Source organism: Theropithecus gelada, chromosome 2 (assembly GCF_003255815.1).
Source record: "Theropithecus gelada isolate Dixy chromosome 2, Tgel_1.0, whole genome shotgun sequence".
Taxonomy (NCBI): Eukaryota; Metazoa; Chordata; class Mammalia; order Primates; family Cercopithecidae; genus Theropithecus; species Theropithecus gelada.
In genome coordinates, this window is record NC_037669.1 from 136,034,886 (window position 1) to 136,053,348 (window position 18,463).

Consider the following 18,463-nt stretch of genomic DNA (forward strand, 5'->3'; position numbering starts at 1 on the left):
AAAACAAACAAACAAAAGAGGACGGGAAGCTGACACTTACCATGTTCCAAGTAGTAGGCTACGTAGAGTGCAAACATTAGTCAGTCTTCCTTTCATATGGCTAGTTCCTTCTTGTCCTTCTGGAGTTTGTTCAAGTGACACGTCGCCCAGGAAGCCTTCCTTGACCTTAACTTGCCCTGCCCTTCCTCTATGCGACCACAATCACAGCTTTATCACATCATAGCATAATTGTTGGTTTATTACCTATTACCCCAAAAGATGGCAAGCACCTGGAGATGGGGAACAATATCTCATCTTTGTGTATCTTCTATGTCTAACTTTGAGTCTGGTGTACATCAAGCCCTTAAGGAGGGAAGAGAGAAAGCAGAGAGGGAAACGCAGAAGGGAGGGAGAGAGGCAGGAAGGGATGAAGTGCTATCAGAGCATTCGGGGAAAAAGGGAACCATGTGATTAGAGTGAAATCTAAAAAATGAGAGGTGAGTTCCAGAAATTGCAGGAGTGCAGCTGAATTGTGTTAAAAGGATACCGGCAGGAAGGTGACAGGTGACAACTGTTGAACACAGAAAATGGAAAAGAATTTTGAGAGTCTTGAATGTCAGACTATGAGAGCTAAAATCATGCTGTAGATAGTGGAAAACCACTGGGAGTTGATGAGCAGGGAAGAGATGAGATCAGAGCGGAGTTTTAAGGAAATTAACCTGGCAGTGGGAATATCTTATCCTTTTTGAAAGTATATTCACTTTCTATCAGGAATTATCTTTGCCTTAATGCAAAAAATTAATCTCATGGGGTGGGTTTGAGCAGCCCTGATAAACATCTCATTTACCAAAAGAACTCAATCCTGCGTGTGTGTATGTCAGCCCTGAGTAAAGTATCCTTTTTTTTTCAAGTAATTAATCTTTCTACTACTCCCCAAGCCAGCAACTACATAATTTTGATGCAACACCTGAAACTAATTCTGAGCTGCTCCCCAAGGCCCAGTATGTAGTGACCAGCAAGTGCTCTTCCACAGCAGGGAGTGTAACTAGCAACTTCTAAATGAGATTGTCTTACAAAACAACATGTGCTGATAGAGATTTCAGTCGTTGTTTCTTCACTAGAAATGACTTTTACTGTTTCTAGAAATGACTTTTACATGATGCATTCATCCAAAGAGAAAATATTTTTTCAATTTGTGGGAAATATTTTAACAGTTAAGTAATTAATTACAAAGAATAAAACAATACTACAAATTAGACCATCATCCTTTGACAATCATATATTATTCATTTTAACTGCCATAAGCCAGTTTCTATAACAATACACGTATACCAAATCGACAAGTGATAACTTCAGACTATTTTAGATGAAAATTATATCTTAAAATTGTAAAGTTGTATAAGTAAATATTAACGTTAAACACGCAAGTTCAGTTGATATTTTGTTTTTAATGATGTTTATTTTCTCTAATTTCCCAAATGTATTGCTGATCAAAAAAAATAATAATAATGCAAAGAACACATGTCTGCCAAGACAGTATTACTAAGCCATGCTAAATGAAAGGAGATAATTGAGTCTTTGATATTACCCAAATGGACTTCTGGAATTATCTTTTTAGAGACCATATGTTCAATAATCAACAACTCAGAAAAGAAGAGGATTACCCTGATATTAAAATATTTTGAAGACAAAAGTAAACCAAGTCACTAGACATGAGCCATCTTTTAGCTTTTGTTTACAGTCTCAAGGTAAATCATTGAGAATACTCAAGCTGAACGTATACCTGAATAAGAAATTAACTCACGGATTATCGTTTTCCTATTGCTCCATATTTTGACAAAGCATTCTTTTCCAGTGTTCCTCCCTGGGTCAAATGAAGGGCCAAAGAAAGTCGTTTCCCCATTCCTCATGCTGTGATATAGGCTCTCCTCTAACAATTCTAAGGCCTGTAAAAGTGTTGAGAGATGGATGTGTGAATAGATGCTTGCCCAGAAAGTCCTGGGAATACCACTGGTTCTCCAATAAAGGGGTCATTTTGAGCTTTGCTGAACCTTGAGGTAAACTTACTATTTAAATTACAGGAAGCTCGTTCCCTTTGTCTGGTCTAGAATGATCATTCTTAAAAAAAAAAAAAAAAAAAAAAATCAGTAAATAAGTTCCCAACAGACTTGTCCTGCTAAACTAGTCATCACACTTTCACTTTCTGCTCCCACGAGCCTCCATGAATCTCTGCCCAGCTTGCTTAACTGAAGTTCACAAACATCAAGTTATCTTGAAGAGAGAGTTCTTTCTGATCCTGTCAACTTCTAGAGTTAAATATACACAAGCATTTTTTACTTACCAGCATTTCTACAAATTCTGTTATTCCACACATATTCATATACACGTAAATGTATATAGGTCATTTTCAAAGTTCCATATCTAGAAAAAGATTGAAAATATTTTATAACATTTTCACATGGAAATCAAATTCCAGGTAACTGTACATAATCAGAGGGCAAGTATCTATCAATCACTCAATTTATCCTAAAAAACCTTGCATTCTAATACCTGCTCTAGGTAAGAGGGCAAGTATCTATCAATCACTCAATTTATCCTAAAAAATCTTGCATTCTAATACCTGCACTAGGTAAACATCTGCTTTTTTGCTATTCATGTCTTCACTATATAATGTACTTAATAATTGCTTTGCCAACTCTTAATTCCCTTTTTTTTTTTTTTTTTTTTTTTTAACAAAAAATTTTTTTTTTAATTTTTTTTTTTTTACTTTTTTTTTCCTTTTTTTTTTTTTTTTTTTTTTTTCAAGCAGAAGGATCTTTTAAAACTCAGTTACTTTACCACATATTCTCCCCCAGGAAAATCTGTAGCAGATAGATTTGTAGACTTGCCTTCTCTCTGGGAGAAACGTGTCTACTTCTATACATGTTCAAGAAAAAAACTGAGTTTTGCTGACATCGTAATTCCTTCAATATTCTCTGTACGTCACAATAAATTCTCTTCCAAACCCCCTGCTCCATGAGTTGTAATTCTCACCTCAATCAGAGAAAAGCTGTGTATTTCAGAGATACATTAACAGAATGTAGAACAAAATGTCTCTCTTGTTCCCCATTAAGTGATTTGTTTTAGGTAAATTTCTAGATCAGACATCCATGATGTAAGAACAACTACATTCAAGAACTAAATTTGTTTATCTATATATATATTTTTAATTGAGTTGGTGTCTCTCTCTGTCACCCAGACTGGAATGCAGTGGTGCGTTCTGCAACTTCCGGCTAACTGCAACTTCCGCCACCCAGGTTTAAGCGATCCTCTCACCTCAGCCTCCTGAGTAACTGGGACTACAGGCATGCACCCCCACTCCTGGCTAATTTTTGTATTTTTAGTAGAGATGGGGTTTCACCATGTTGTCCAGGCTGGCCTCGACCTCCTGACCTCAAGTGATCTACCCACCTCGGTGTCCCAAAGTGGTAGGATTACAGGCATGAGCCACTGCATCTGGCCTTATCTATCATTTTAGATAACTGGCTCCTACTGTATCCTCTACTGCCTAGTCCTTATGCCAAAGTATTTCAAAATGTTTGAATGAAATAGGTGTTAATTGCAATAGTAAAAAGTATTCTGGTTCTTGCTAAATGGTATCTTATAGTACGAGATTTGATATACCATGCTAAGACTACACCACCAAAACCCAAATCCTCAATGTGACCCGAGAGTAGTAGGCAGCTGCTATAGGAGCAACCTGAAAGGGAATGTTGAACCACATCATCGCTGCAGCTTCGAAGGACACATGTAAATCACAACTCTAGTCATCCAGAACAATTGACACTGTGGTATTGTGAAGCTCACTGCTCACAGAAGCTGAGGTCAGTTGGATGCTCTTATCTGTGGCAGAGACTCTTCCACCAACAATTTCATCGGTGTTCCTCTGTGGCCTCAGCAAAATAATGAAGCACTTAGAAGCAAATATACAACCCAACAAACCATAGCTGAATGCCAAGATTGCAAATATTTACACAGCCACTTTGAACTTGCCTTTGGTGCTCAAATAAGCAGGGACAAAAGAGATCCAGACGATGAAAAAGACGAGCATCCCAAAGGTGACGCATTTTCCTTCATAGTAATTATCTGGCAACTGGCGAGTCACAAAAGTTGTAAGAAAGCATAGCGAGGCTAGGAAGACATCAATCCCAAACATCGAGCACAAAAACTCTATGGAATCTTCATTGCATCCCAGAATGATCTTTGCATTTTGAGGTTCCATGTTCTTGTATACCCTGGGAGGTTCCAATACCAAGTAGGCTGTACATATGTCAATCTCAAATAAAACAGAGATTAGCACAGTGATTATCCGATAAAGCGGGTGCATGGATGTAAGTCAAGTTTTGGATTTGGAAATTCTGTAGGCTAAAAACAGTGAAATAGTCTTTCCAAGAATGCACGACAGGCAAAGAGAAAAGCCCAGTGCCAGAGTGACCTGGCGGGCCATGCAGGACCAATTGTGTGGCTTGCCAATGAAAAGCATGGACGACAGCAGCGTGATGATCAGAGAAAACTGAATGAGAAAACTCAACTGCTGGTCATTGGCGTTCACCAGGGGAGTGTGCCTGTGTATCACATACACAGTTGTGATTGCCAAGACCACAGATGCCCCAAAGACAGAAAGAATGACGGGCGTGAATCCCAAGGCCTCATCATAAGCAAGATATTCCACCTGTTTCGGCACACACTTGCTCTTTTGTGCATCTGACCAATAGTCTTCATCACATTGTTCACACTCCCTTTGACCTATTGAATAAAGAACAGAGAATTGACTGCAAAGAAATCCAGTTGTCCCCTTCCACTGTGAATATCCCAGAGCCCTCATAGTTCTAGAGTGGAGACTTGTTGAAAATCCCTTTATGTAGAATATATATAGTATCTCAAAAGAAATAGTGATAAAATGGCCTTAGAGTGTACAGATAATATTACAGATTGAGAATTATTTTCAGTTTTGGAAAGTCAGTCTCCCTTCTCAGTTTCAGCCTTTCCTGCATTGGCCTTTTCCAGTAACAAGCTTCTTTCTTACTACTCCAGTTAGCTAATTGAGAAGAGTGGTGTGTATCCTCATAAACCCAAGAACAATCCACAAATGAAAAAAATGTAAAAAAAAATTAAAGCTACTGAGGCAAAACAATCGAGAGAATTGTGACAGGAATAAGGTTGATTAAAATACAAATGTTTTCTGTCTTTATTCAATATCACCCTTATGAGAGGGAATTTTGTCTTTGCTTACTCAGAGCTTTTCCCCTCTTCACCCTCCAGATGCAGATTCGAAGGAATAGGTAGAGTAATTGAGGATAAGAAGAAAAACAAGGCTGGGCACAGTGGCCCAGGCCTGTAATCCCAGCACTTTGGGAGGCTGAGGTGAGTGGATCACTTGAGCCCAGGAGTTCGAGACCAGCCTGGGCAACATGGCAAAACCTTGTCTCTGCCAAATAATACAAAAAATCAGCTGGGCGTGACAGTGCATGCCTGTAGTCCCAATTACTTGGGACGCTGAGATGGGAGGATTACTTGAGCCCAGGAGGCTGAGGTTGCAGTGAGCCAAGATAGTGCCACTAAACTCCAGCCTGGGTGACAGTGCAAGACTTCAACTCAAAAAGAGAGACAGCGGGAGAGAGAGAGACAAAGAAAGAAAAGAAGCAGCAGCAGCAGTGGAGGGGGAGGGGGAGGAAGAGGAGGAGGAAGAAGAAGAAAATGAGGAAGAAGAGAAGAAGAAGAAGAAGAAGAGGAAGAGGAGGAGGAGGAGGAGGAGAAGAAGAAGGAGGGGGAAGGGGAGGGGCAGGAGAAGGAGAAAAGGAGAAAGAGAAGAAGATGGGGAAGGGGAAGGAGAAGAAGATGGGGAGGGAAGAAGAAGCAGAAGAACCTACATGGTGCTTGACATTGAGAAGATCTGGAGCATTTAGCTGGGTGGAAGCTATAAGGGAGAATGTCAGAACATAAGACTATTTGATATGAGTTTATAGTAGACTGTGAAATTGATCTCTTTAATGTCTTTGAAAGATGCAGGAAAGATTGCAATTCCTGTTTAATCACTTTTCACTGCTGTATTGGACTTCCCTGGATGTAACTCTATGCAGAGACTGGGCTGTGTGGGGTCCAAGGAGTTGTTCAGGTTACATAGTTCTTGTTTTCCATTTTGAGAAAATGTTACTTTTTTTTTTTTTTTTTTTTCCCCGAGACAGAGTCTCACTGTGTCGCCAGGCTAGAGTGCAGTGGCACGATCTCAGCTCACTACAAGCTCCGCCTCCCAGGATCACACCATTCTCCTGCCTCAGCCTCCTGAGTAGCTGGGACTACAGGCGCCCGCCACCACGACCAGCTAATTTTACGTATTTTTAGTAGAGATGGGGTTTCACCGTGTTAGCCAGGATGGTCTCGATCTCCTGACCTCATGATCCACCCGCCTCGGCCTCCCAAAGTGCTAGAATTACAGACGTGAGCCACCGTGCCTGGCCCTCAAAATTCTTTTATAAAGAATTGCTATTGAGGGCCATTTGACAAAAGACAAGTACACTTTGTGTTATCTTTAACAGAAGGTAGAGATAAAAATAAACCTGCTCCAACATGCTTCACAAGACCGAGCACACTGAGCCCAATTAAAATTCTGGTCATAAAGAGCAACAATTTGGCAGGCCATAGTGAAGAATTCATAGAGCAGGGGTTACAGAAATCATGTGTCCTACAAATTTTGAGTACTTATGACCTTAAGCCAATTGCCTTTAGGGATGAAATTTTAGATCTTATAACTCCAAATTAGAGCTAATTCAATAAAACATAGTACTATATAAGTCCCCTGTCTTCTGATTATGAATATAACTAGCATTTAATTTTTTCAGAAACAAATACTTTAAAATATTTTTTATGAATCCTACTCATATTTCACATTTCATATATTTTATTTTGCATTTTCCTCTATTAACTTCAAGGTTGTAGGTATTTTCCCAACTGTAGCAGCTTCAGAACTGAAACACAATACTATGTTTTTTTCACAGTGCACAAAACATCCAATAATTTGAAGGATTTTAATTATTTTTGTTATAAGTTGTTCATACCTATTTATAAAGAAAGCTCCTGAGGCCTTCTTTGCAAAAACATGTTTGATTTAATAGCATCCTCATATCAACGAAGAAATTACCATCTCTACCTGGTTTCTGTGACACATGTCCATCAGCCATGGGATGGAGTCAAAGCAGCATATTGGTTCCCCCTGAGGAATCCCCTTCCAAGTCCCAGGAGCACATGCATCAGTACACACTGAATGAGGAAGCTAGCAAAGACAAATATGACAGATTAACAAAGCCCTTTGTCTCTAGTACTCATGAGGCTGAGAAAGAGCCCATTTGAATTTCCATGGAAGCTTTGTGATTTCCGGGAAACCCAGGATACCTGAGTGAAGATAATGAACAAAGAAAATAACAACATGGAGAACCTAGAGAGGAATTTTGCTAAAGGAGAGTCTCGTTGTTGATTCCAGAAATGCAAAGCTAATCCTGAGCCTACTTCTTTCTAACCTTGGGGATCCAGACCAGGCTGCATGCCTACAGGACTCTGGGGATGAGACCATTTGGCAGGTCTGTTCCTGCTTGTGAAGGAGGAGGGCAAAAGGAAAAGGAGACAAGGCATAGCATTGAAATATTTTCTCGCTAAATGAATTTCAAAATCTCAGTAGTAAACACAGGCCTCCTTTTACATTCTACACGGATGTGCGCCTTGAAACCCAGAATAAATGCAGGTTTTTAAATAGTTTGTTTCTTAATCCATTAGGGAGTTTCCTGTTTAAGAAATAAAATGCTTTTCCATTAAGCAAAGAATCATTTTGGAAGATGCATGATTACATTTATATTTATTTTACAAATCAGAATTTTCATATGTTGAGTTTTCCAGGTAAATCTGAATTAGATAATATTGAAAACACTAGAAATCTCTGAGCTAGGTTATGGTACGTAACATTACAGAAGTATGTATACACAGTAGATAAGCTTCTTATATGTTTCATACATATATATCTGTAAAATCATATTTTAAATGCACTTTGAGGAGTACCTATTACAGTAAGGAGTGATAGCAAGGCATTCTCAAATTCTGAAAGATGAACAATAAAGTCACCACAGAATGAACTAGAATTCCTCACCCTGATCCAGTCTTCTGGAAATAGCTCTCGATATTCCCTTATTATTATTATTATTATTATTATTATTATTATTATTTCATTAACAATGAGCTAATACCTTTTTGTTCCATTTATCAGTATTCCTTCCCTTTTCAACCTCTGTGATCTATCTGCCAACCCACTCACCTCACTAAAACTCTTCTTGCCATGTCTGAGAGATTTTCCTCTAGCCACATTTTCCTTCAGCTTTCTTCAATACCTGACACTTTTGATCAACCCCTCCTTGAAATGCAAGCTCCCTTGGGTTCCCTTGGGTCCTGGTTGAAGTCCTTGATCCTCTGGTTTTCTCTCTTACTGTAAAGCAGTTCCTTCATTCTATTGTCTTCCACCAGTATCTCTGTAGAAGAACTCCCAAATCTTGATCTCTAAGACCAACCTTTCCCACCTGACCTCTATCTAGTTCCATATTCTAAACTTCCAATATGTTCCTACATTAAGATTCCACCATCACTTCAAATTCAACATGTCCAAAACTATCCCATTAACCCTATTCCTCATTTCTGTCATCCACACCACCATTCCTATCCATCACCTCCAACCTTATATTCTATTACTTGCCTGTATGGACTCTCTCTTCCACTCAAGTCCACCTTCTCACCAACCACCAGACTCAGTTTACCATTATGACTTAAATCATTCTTTGTATTGTCCTCTAATTGTCTGATGTAAAAAAAAACACTTCCAGGTCCAACCGGTCAGCAAATTTGATGTCTTCTACCTATAAGGTATTCATGAGATGTCCAGAATCTAATGACTTTTTGCCACCTCCATCACTTCTATCCTGGGCCAGGCTACCTTCATTATTTTGGATGATTTTATGGTCTTTTAACTGTCTCCTTAGTTCTGTTCTTGCCCCCATACCCTACTCCTTCCACCGATTTGCAACATGGCAAACAATGATACCTGAGTCAGATCATGGCCCTCCTCTGTCAAGATTTTCATGGTTTCCCCTCTCACTCAGTGTAAAAGCCAAAGGCCTTCAAAAGTCAACAGGGCCCTGCATGATCTGTCCCTCTCTAACCTCTCTCACCTCCTTTCCTGCTCTCCCTCTCTTTCACTCTTTCCAGCCACACTGACTTCTTTACTGTTCCTCCAAAGTGCCAAGCACACGTCTCAGGGTTTAGAAGATGCTGTTCCCTCTGCTGGAAATATTCTTCCCCTAGGTAATGCATGAACATACTTTCATTTGAATTTCTGTTCAAATGTCACTCTAGTGAGGCTTTCCCTGACCACACTATATGAAATTTCAGTGCAACACTCCCCCCAGCACTCCCTATCTCAGTCCTGCTATTTGTTTCTCCCTGACATTAACATCCTTTAAGATACAGTATAATGTCTGTATTTGTCTTGTTTGTTGCCTACTTCCTTCCACTGAAATGTTAATCCCATTAGGCTGGGATTTGTTCTGTTTTGCACACTGACGTATCCTCAGTTCCTATGCACATATGCTACTGTTCTCAACAAATATTTACTCAGTTAATTAGGGGCAATTGCCTTATTTTTGCAATGTTTAACCCAGAGTTGGATTTATAGTAGATGCTTAGTAAATTTGTATTGAATTACATTTGAAGTAATTTCATTATACAAATCTAATCCCAATTTTAATATAGAAGATAAGAAAAATAAATTACTATATCCTAATGAAGATTATTAAAAGAAAAATCTACTATTAGATTTCACTATTTTTCTGTCAATTTTCAGTAGAGCAAGCATTCTTTGAACCATGTATATGGAAAGAATAACATCTTCCTTTTCATGTAAAACAATATATTGGGGAACTACTATATACCTAACCAAAAGGAATACAAAAGTGAAGTCTCAAGCCCATTCATCAAGTAGCTCACCATTCAGAGAGAGCTCTGGGCCACGTAAGATGGCTTATAGCCTAGACTTAGGGCAGCTCTGTCCTTTCTGCAGTGACAGAAGTGTTACATATCTCTGTTGTTCTGTATGGTAGCCCCTAGCTACATTTGGATATTAAACACTTGAAATGTAGTTAATGTGACTAAGAGCTGAATTTTCCTTTTATTTTATTTTAAATAATTTGCATTGTAAAGCTATCTGTGGCCAGGCGTGGTGGCTCATGCCTGTAATCCCAGCACTTTGGGAGGCTGAGGCAGGCAGATCACGAGGTTAAGAGATCAAGACCATCTGGCTAACATGGTGAAACCCTGTCTCTACTAAAAATACAAAAATTAGCCGAGTGTGGTGGTGTGTGCCTGTAGTCCCAGCTACTCGGGAGACAGGCAGGGGAATCGCTTGAACCCAGGAGGCAGGGGGGCAGTGAGCCGAGATTACGCCACTACACTCCAGCCTGGCCACAGAGCGAGACTCTGTCTCAAAAAAAAAAAAAAAAAAGCTATCTGCGGTTAGGTACTACTGTATTGGGCACAGCAAATTCTAGATCAAAGGCATAAAATGTTGCAGAGAGCTCTGGTCACTAAAGTGGTAAACACTGACAAGTGGCTGTTTTTACATCTAGCCAAAATATATTCAAGTGCTGCTTAAAGATAGACCAATAAACTACTGAGTATGTGTGCATGTCTGTATTCTTCTGTGAGCGTACATAAGTCAATAGATGTTTATTGCTACACATAGAAAGCAGAGAGGAATAGTCTGACAGACAAAGATCTCACAGGTGTCTGGTACAGCATACCAACTCAGAAATCTTGAGGGTTTTTTTCCTACTATTTTTAGATGCTTTCTCAGCATGATTTGGAAGACTGTTTGGGGATCTCAGATCTGAGCTCAAGAGGGAAAATACATGAAAAATAAACAAGATGAAAAAAGACGCCCTTTCCTCCAAAAGAAAGTCCTGTGTCAGCAAACAAAAAGCATTCTCTGGCTATGCTGACATCACTTTCATCTCTCTCACTTTTCCTGGTTCTTTCATTCTGAGATTCACACGGAAGATAAAATTGCCAATTCTTTTTCACTACCCTATCAATTGACTGTAACTCTACATGTCATCCCGAAGTAAACATAGAACTGGATTATCCAAAGCTCTACAGTACTGGGCCAGGCACAGTGGCTCACACCTGTAATCCCAGCACTTTGGGAGGCCACAGCGGACAGATCATTTGAGGCCAGGAATTTGAGATCAGCCTGGGAAACATGGCAAAACTCTGTCTCTACTAAAAATACAAAGCCTGGCGTGGTGGTGCACACCTGTAATCCCAGCTACTCAGGAGGCTGAGGTAGGAGGATTGCTTGAACCTGGGAGGTGAAGGTTCCATGAGCCAGGATGGCGCCACTGCACTCCAGCCTGGGCAACAGAGTGAGACTTCATCTCAAAAAAACAAAATACAATAAAATAAAAGCTCTATAGTTCTGCTTTCCTGAACTAATATTTCACTGAGGGTAAAAAGTTTCACTTCTGGTAAGAGAAGGGGTTTCTTCTTAACCTCTGGTAAGTAACAGAGTTTTCCTTTAACTTTCCCCAACACTTCTCTAGGTGTTGTCTTTACATTGTGTACCTCAGTCTCTAGCTCACCAACCCCTTCCCTTATAAAATGTTCAGACCTCCTGCAGTCTTGCAATCAACAGCTCTCTTGTTGCTATAAGAGGAAGAGGAAGAAAAATGATCATAATCATTATCAATAAAATAAATAAATAAATAGCAATAATAATGAAAAGTAATTTCATTATTTTTACCTGGGGTAAGCATTTTACATTTAAAAGCAGTTCATCTAATATTGAAACCCTACTTCTACTACCTTCCAGGATAATTTTGGGAAATTATTTTTTAAAGAATTTTAAAGCTTATGAAACTCTTTTTTTCTCATACAAAATACCAACATAGGATGTTTTGAAGGATATACTGAAGTGTATTAACATGTATGTGCCTCCATTCATATATCATACTGGTAACCAATGTTTCCTACTTCAAATTATATTATGAACTTGTAAATTTTCTATCCTATTTTTTGTCCTGGAGAATGAATAAGAAGAAAGAAGAAAACAGGGAGGAAAAAATGAAGTCCCTCTAGAACTACTGTTGGAAGGGAAGGGGAAGACCTCTGGGTGCCCCAGGGTAACAGTAGCTGTCAAACTGTGGTTCTGTCCATAAATTCTCCAAAAACACCATACATATTTTTTTAAGTGAGGAGAATAAATAAATAAATAAATAAAGCCACACATGGCCCATAACCAACATCACAAAGAGCCTGAGAATACTATGAACTTCAAAGTACTTGTAAGTAAAGAAATAACCAGCTGGGCGCAGAGGCTCATGCCTGTAATCCCAGCACTTTGGGAGGCCGAGGCGGTTGGATCATGAGGTCAGAAGTTCAAGACCAGCCTGGCCAAGATGGTGAAACTCCATCTCTACTAAAAATACAAACGGCCATGTTAACCCTCTCCACTGTGAGGACTTGCTTTTCATGGTCTTGATTTACTGACATCATATGGAGACTGTATCAAACAGAATGCACCTGTTACAGACTAATCTACCAACACTAACCTAGACACTATTTAGTTCCTTGGCCCTCCCTAAACACTCTTTTTCCCTGCAATCCTAACACATGATCGTTGCTCTTTGAGCAAATTTAAATTATAATATTGAAATGTTTAAATAATAAATTAGAGGGTAGTTCCTTATCATAGAAAATTCTTCTTTATTGCAAAGAAAGAACCTGGAGAATTTCTTTTAAAATTAAGGAACTCTTCCATGCATTTAAAATATAACTTAATTTCTCATTTTGTATTTATTGCAACCTCCTCAGTAACAATGAATTCCCCTCCCACCCAGATCTTGTTTCTAAATTCCATTCTTCAGTGAATGCAAAGTCCCAGCACTCTTTGGAGAAATGGTTGACAACAGTGCTGGGACCAAGAAAGTACAAGATGAGCTTGGAACATCTTGGGGTTCCAGAAAGGAAGGAAGTGCTCAGAAATTACAAGACTGTGTCAAGAGGAGACAGGAACCAACTCAAAGGGCTCCCAATGGTCAAACCTGGGCAGTTTTGAGCAGCAAAGTATATAATGATAGTTATAAATTAGAATTACTTGTAGAATATAAATCAATATCCACGAGTCCATATTGATATAAATAAGTGGAGGAGGAGTAGAATTCCAGCTAATAAATGTGGAAAGAATAAGGGAAATAGAAAGCCATCATTTTTCAAACAACACAATAATCATCTCAAACAGGAAGAACCATCAAGGACTGTGAAAATTTGTGGTCAAATGTTATGAGAAACAGAACATCTTCAGAGTCTCAAAATACCACTTCACAAGATAATTATTCATTACAAGGGAAAACACAATAACTTCATGGTAAGAAAATATGATGACATCACTGTAATTAAGTGACCAAAGTTAATATCACCAGTAATCAGACATAATTACATCATGTACCTCCTGATACAGGGCACAGAAAATGATACAACATCACCTCTATGGAATTCTTGCCAAAAATTCATAACCTCACTCTAGTCATAAGAAAAATAAATTAGATAAACTCAAGTTGAGAAACATTTTTAAACTGGCTGACCAGTACTTATCGAAAGTATCAAGGTCATGGAAAACAAGGAAAGAAAGAAAAGTTTTCACAGGAAACTAAGGTGACATAAAATTAGATACACTGTGCAATTAATTTGAAAATAAAAGTAAAAATGAAGATACAATGGTTGCAGCCACTGTGGACTCTGTTGAGCATGACAAGCAATTCAGTGTTGCAGGAGAGTAAAGTGGTAATGGAAGGAGTGATAGAATCAGAGATACTGACAGAGCCTAGATCACAAAGGGCTGAAAGTGCCAGACCACGGATACTCATCCTTCAGAGGGGAGGTACTAAAGGATATAAGCAGAGGAGTATTCTGATTAGGTGGGCAACCTGGGAATACCACTCAGGCTACCATGTCCCAACATGAGTTTCTGGGATCAGACCAGAGACAGATGTGGGAACCAGTCTCCAAGATGGCCCCCAATAATCTTTATCTCCTGACATTCATGCCCTTGTGTGGCCCCTCCCATACTTCATGAGTACTACATCTTCCAGTTTCCTTTGCAGCTGGATATGACCATAACAAAATTCTGGCTAATGGGATATAAGGAGAATTATATGTAATTTCTAGAAATTATCCTTAAGTGGAGGGGTGCACACATACTTGCCTTTTTTCCTTCCTGCTGATTAGAATATGGACATGATGTTTGAAGCCTATGTGGTCATCTTAGATTATCAGGTGAACTCTCATATTGTGGATGGTGAAATAGCACCATAGGGAGTGGGTCCCTAAGCCATTCTTTCAGTCCTATAATGCCTATCTCTGAACTTTATTTATGTGAAGGAAAAAAACTATCATGTCTAAGGCACTATTTTGGGGGGTTTTCTATCATTCACAACAAACTTAATAATAACTGTTAAAAAATGGATACTATAAAATGCCCACTTAGGCCACATAAGCAAGTCATTATTTTATGTGACCATGTGATAAGATTATGTCTACTAAGCACAAAGGCAAATCAATAGTTTTGTTTGTTTGTTTGTTTGTTTGTTTGTTTGTTTGTTTTGAGACGGAGTCTCGCTCTGTTGCCCAGGCTGGAGTGCTGTGGCCGGATCTCAGCTCACTGCAAGCTCCGCCTCCCGGGTTTACGCCATTCTCTTGCCTCAGCCTCCCGAGTAGCTGGGACTACAGGCGCCCGCCACCTCGCCCGGCTAGTTTTTTGTATTTTTTAGTAGAGACGGGGTTTCACCGTGTTAGCCAGGGTGGTCTCGATCTCCTGACCTCGTGATCCGCCCATCTCGGCCTCCCAAAGTGCTGGGATTACAGGCTTGAGCCACTGCGCCCGGCCGCAAATCAATAGTTTTAATGACATGAATACTTATAATTGTCAAGCTCTGTCATGACATACACCAAACAACGACTTACTTGCCAAGGCTCGAAGTCAGGTATATATGCACAGATGTTTCCTGGAGTATATGGCCCATGACCTTCTTCACATCTACTTAAATGGTCCAGAGCATAAGCCATAGAATACACAGCTTGTTTGACATTGTTCATAATTCTTAGCTGAGCCACATCCAGATAGGTATTTTTAAGATCCTCCAACTTCTCTCCAGTAAAGAATGTATCAGACATGGCATGTAATCTGTCTTCTTTACCAATCATATTCACTCTATGATCGATATTGTATAGAATACTACCATTTGGCCAAGTACAGTTAAAAGCCAGTTTGCCAGAATTCAATGGTCAGGACATCATTTGGATCCTTGCTAGGATGCACATCATAAAGAAATTCCCTTAATCCTGGTTTATCAGCTCTTGGTATTGCAAATCCATACTTCCACCAAAATACGGAAAATATTCAGGCTTTGCAATGAGGGCTGTGATAACCCATGCTTCATTGGAATAGACTTTGGGAATGATTTCAGCAAATGCGATACAAAGGTTGGCATTCTGCATATTTTCCTTAAAAGTTTTTACTCCATATTTTCCATAATCATCATCAGCTGCTATAGCGCCTACCCAGACCCAGTGAGAGTGTTGGATAAGTTTTACCATGACCTTCGACTGGATCTTATCACTGGCTATTACACGAAGATAAGATGGAAACTGGTATTTGTCACTAAGAATCACGCAGGTAGAGGCATAGCTCACCTACAATTGAAAATATTCATGCAGTTATTAGAAAGCAATAGCCAAATATTAAAATTACACATTTTCACAATATGTTTATTGGGGAGGGAAAGAACTTAACAGTTCTCCCTTTATTTTCACATCTTTCTTTAGACAAAAGGATTTCTGTTCCTTTCCTTGCTCAGTGGATGGGAGTGTGGAGTGTTGGAGGGAACACTTTGGGCCTCCCTATGGACTCTTTCAAATCCACTTCCCCACGCCCCAAGGGAATCGGAGGAGATGATTATTAATACAACATTCAATGCACTACTTTTCACAAGTGGGATCACAGCAGTGAAAAGGAGGCCATTTGCTTTTTCCTCTATGCACCCCACAGACAACGGGAGTGAATCAAGCCATCTAGGCTCTTCCTCAGATTTTACTTCTCATCCACATGGATGATGGACTGAGTAGACCTACAATCCATTTGGCAAGCCCAATTCTTCTCTCTCTCTCCCCCCAACCGCTTCCACCTCCCTTCCCTCCTTCCTATCACCATTTTTCTTTCCTTGTTTTTCTCTGCCAGGACTTACGAGTATGTAGATCCCAAGACTTAACTTGAGAAAGGTGGCAGAAAGCACCACTTCAGCCTCACATCTAAGCCCTGTCATCCAACAGAGATAGAAACCCTAATTTTACAGTCACTTGTCTAGATAAATGAAGAGACAGTTTCTCATTTTGCCAGTGATCTCTGTATGTATTTTCCAATAGTGGGAACTTAAGAATAGAGGCCAAGTGATCATGAATTCCTCACCATTTTATATACATTTCCACTGTAGCTTACCCTTAACCGCACTGACCCTGCAATTAAGAACATATTGAGAGGTGACAACGTGCTAGCAGCCCTTGCTCTCGGCACCTCCTCAGCCTCACCGTCCACTCCAGTGGTGCCTGAGGAGCCCTTCAGCCCGCCACTGCACTGTGTGAGCCCCTCTCTGGGCTGGCCGAGGCCAGAGGGAGCCGGCTCCCTCTGCTTGCAGGGAGGTGTGGAGGGAGAAGCGTGGGTGGGAACCCGGGTTGCGGCGTGGTGCTCACAGCCCATTAGAGTTCCGGCTGGCATGGGCTCAGCCGGCGGCACTTTGAGTGGCCGGCCGGCCGGCCAGCACTGCCGGCCCAGGGCAGTGACGGGCTTAGCACCCGGGCCAGCAGCTGCAGAGGGTGCACGGGGTCCCCCAGCACTGCCGGCCTGCCCCCGCCAGGCTCAAATTCTCACCAGGCCTCAGCCGCCTCCCGGCCGGGCAGGGCTTAGGACCTGCAGCCCGCCATGCCTGAGCCCCCCGCTCCCCGCCGTGGGCTACCGCGCAGCCCAAGCTTCCCCCACGGGCACCGCCCCCTGCTCCATGGTGCCTGGTCCCATTAACCGCCCAAGGGCTGAGGAGTGCAGGCAAGTGGGACCAGACTGGCAGGCAGTCCACCCGTGGCCCTAGTATGGGATCCACTAGGCAAAGCCAACTGGATTCCTGAGTCTGGGTGGGGACTTGGAGAACTTTAATGTCTAGCCTGAGGATTATATATGCACCAATCAGCACTCTGTGTCTAGCTCAGGGTTCATGGATGCACCAATCAGCACTCTGTATCTAGCTAATCTGGTGGGGACTTTGAGAACCTTTATGTCTAGCTAAAGAATTGTAAATACACCAATCAGCACTCTGTGTCCAGCTCAAGGTTTGTAAATGTACCAATCAGTGCTCTGTGTCTAGTTAATCTGGTGAGGACTTGGAGAACTTTTATGTCTAGCTAGAGGATTGTAAACGCACCAATCAGCACCCTGTCAAAACGGACCAATCAGCTCTCTGTAAAATGGACCAATGAGCAGGATGTGGGTGGGGCCAGATAAGGGAATAAAAGCAGGCTGCCCTAACCAGCAGTGACAATCTGTTGGCGGGCTTTTCCACAAGGTGGAAGCTTTGTTTTTTTGCTCTTTATGATAAATCTTGCTGCTGCTGGCTCTTTGGGTTCACACTGCCTTTATAAACTGTAACACTCACCACAAAGGTCTGCAGCTTCGCTCTTGAAGCCAGCGAGACCACGAACACACTGGGAAGAACAAACAACTCTAGATGTGCAGCCTTTAAGAGCTGTAACACTTACCGTGAAGGTCTGCCGTTGAACTCCTGAAGTCAGCGAGACCAAGAACCCACCAGAAGAAAGAAACTGCAGACACATCTGAAGGAACAGACTCCGGACACACCATGTTTAAGAACACACCATCTTTAAGAACTGTAACACTCACTGCAAGGGTCCAAGGCTTCATTCTTGAAGTCAGCGAGGCCAAGAACCCACCAATTCCGGACCCAATGAGACACATTTTTGCCTGTCCTATCGCATTCCCATCTCATGTTATAATATTAACACACCACCTTCAATAGGATTGCCCATATTATAACTCCATAGCTCAAGATTGTCAATTTCTTCATGAGTACCAGAATATTCTTATTTCCTGTTTCCTCTACCCCATGTCCTATTTTCACTCCATTGGCTAAAGTTTACATTCTTTTTTGGAACCATGCAAATAGCAACATTGGAAGCCCTATATAGGATCTTATTTAAGAAGCAGAGACACCTGATATCTAATTCTGGATACATATTTTATCACTGTAAAATCTTAGAGAAGTTACTTAAACCTTCTGAACCTCAGTTTCCCTATAAGTGA

At 40.7% G+C, this 18,463-nt stretch overlaps 1 protein-coding gene across 1 annotated transcript in view; it reads right to left on the reverse strand.

The window, feature by feature from the left end:
* Positions 1-3,781: 3,781 nt before the first annotated feature.
* Positions 3,782-18,463, reverse strand: part of LOC112619386 (vomeronasal type-2 receptor 1-like) — a 44,138-nt gene continuing 29,456 nt past the window's right edge. Inside the window, 6 exon segments of the mRNA XM_025377376.1 lie at positions 3,782-4,764; positions 7,166-7,195; positions 7,198-7,288; positions 15,064-15,363; positions 15,365-15,474; positions 15,477-15,792. Coding sequence (XP_025233161.1) covers positions 3,782-4,764; positions 7,166-7,195; positions 7,198-7,288; positions 15,064-15,363; positions 15,365-15,474; positions 15,477-15,792 — 1,830 coding nt within the window.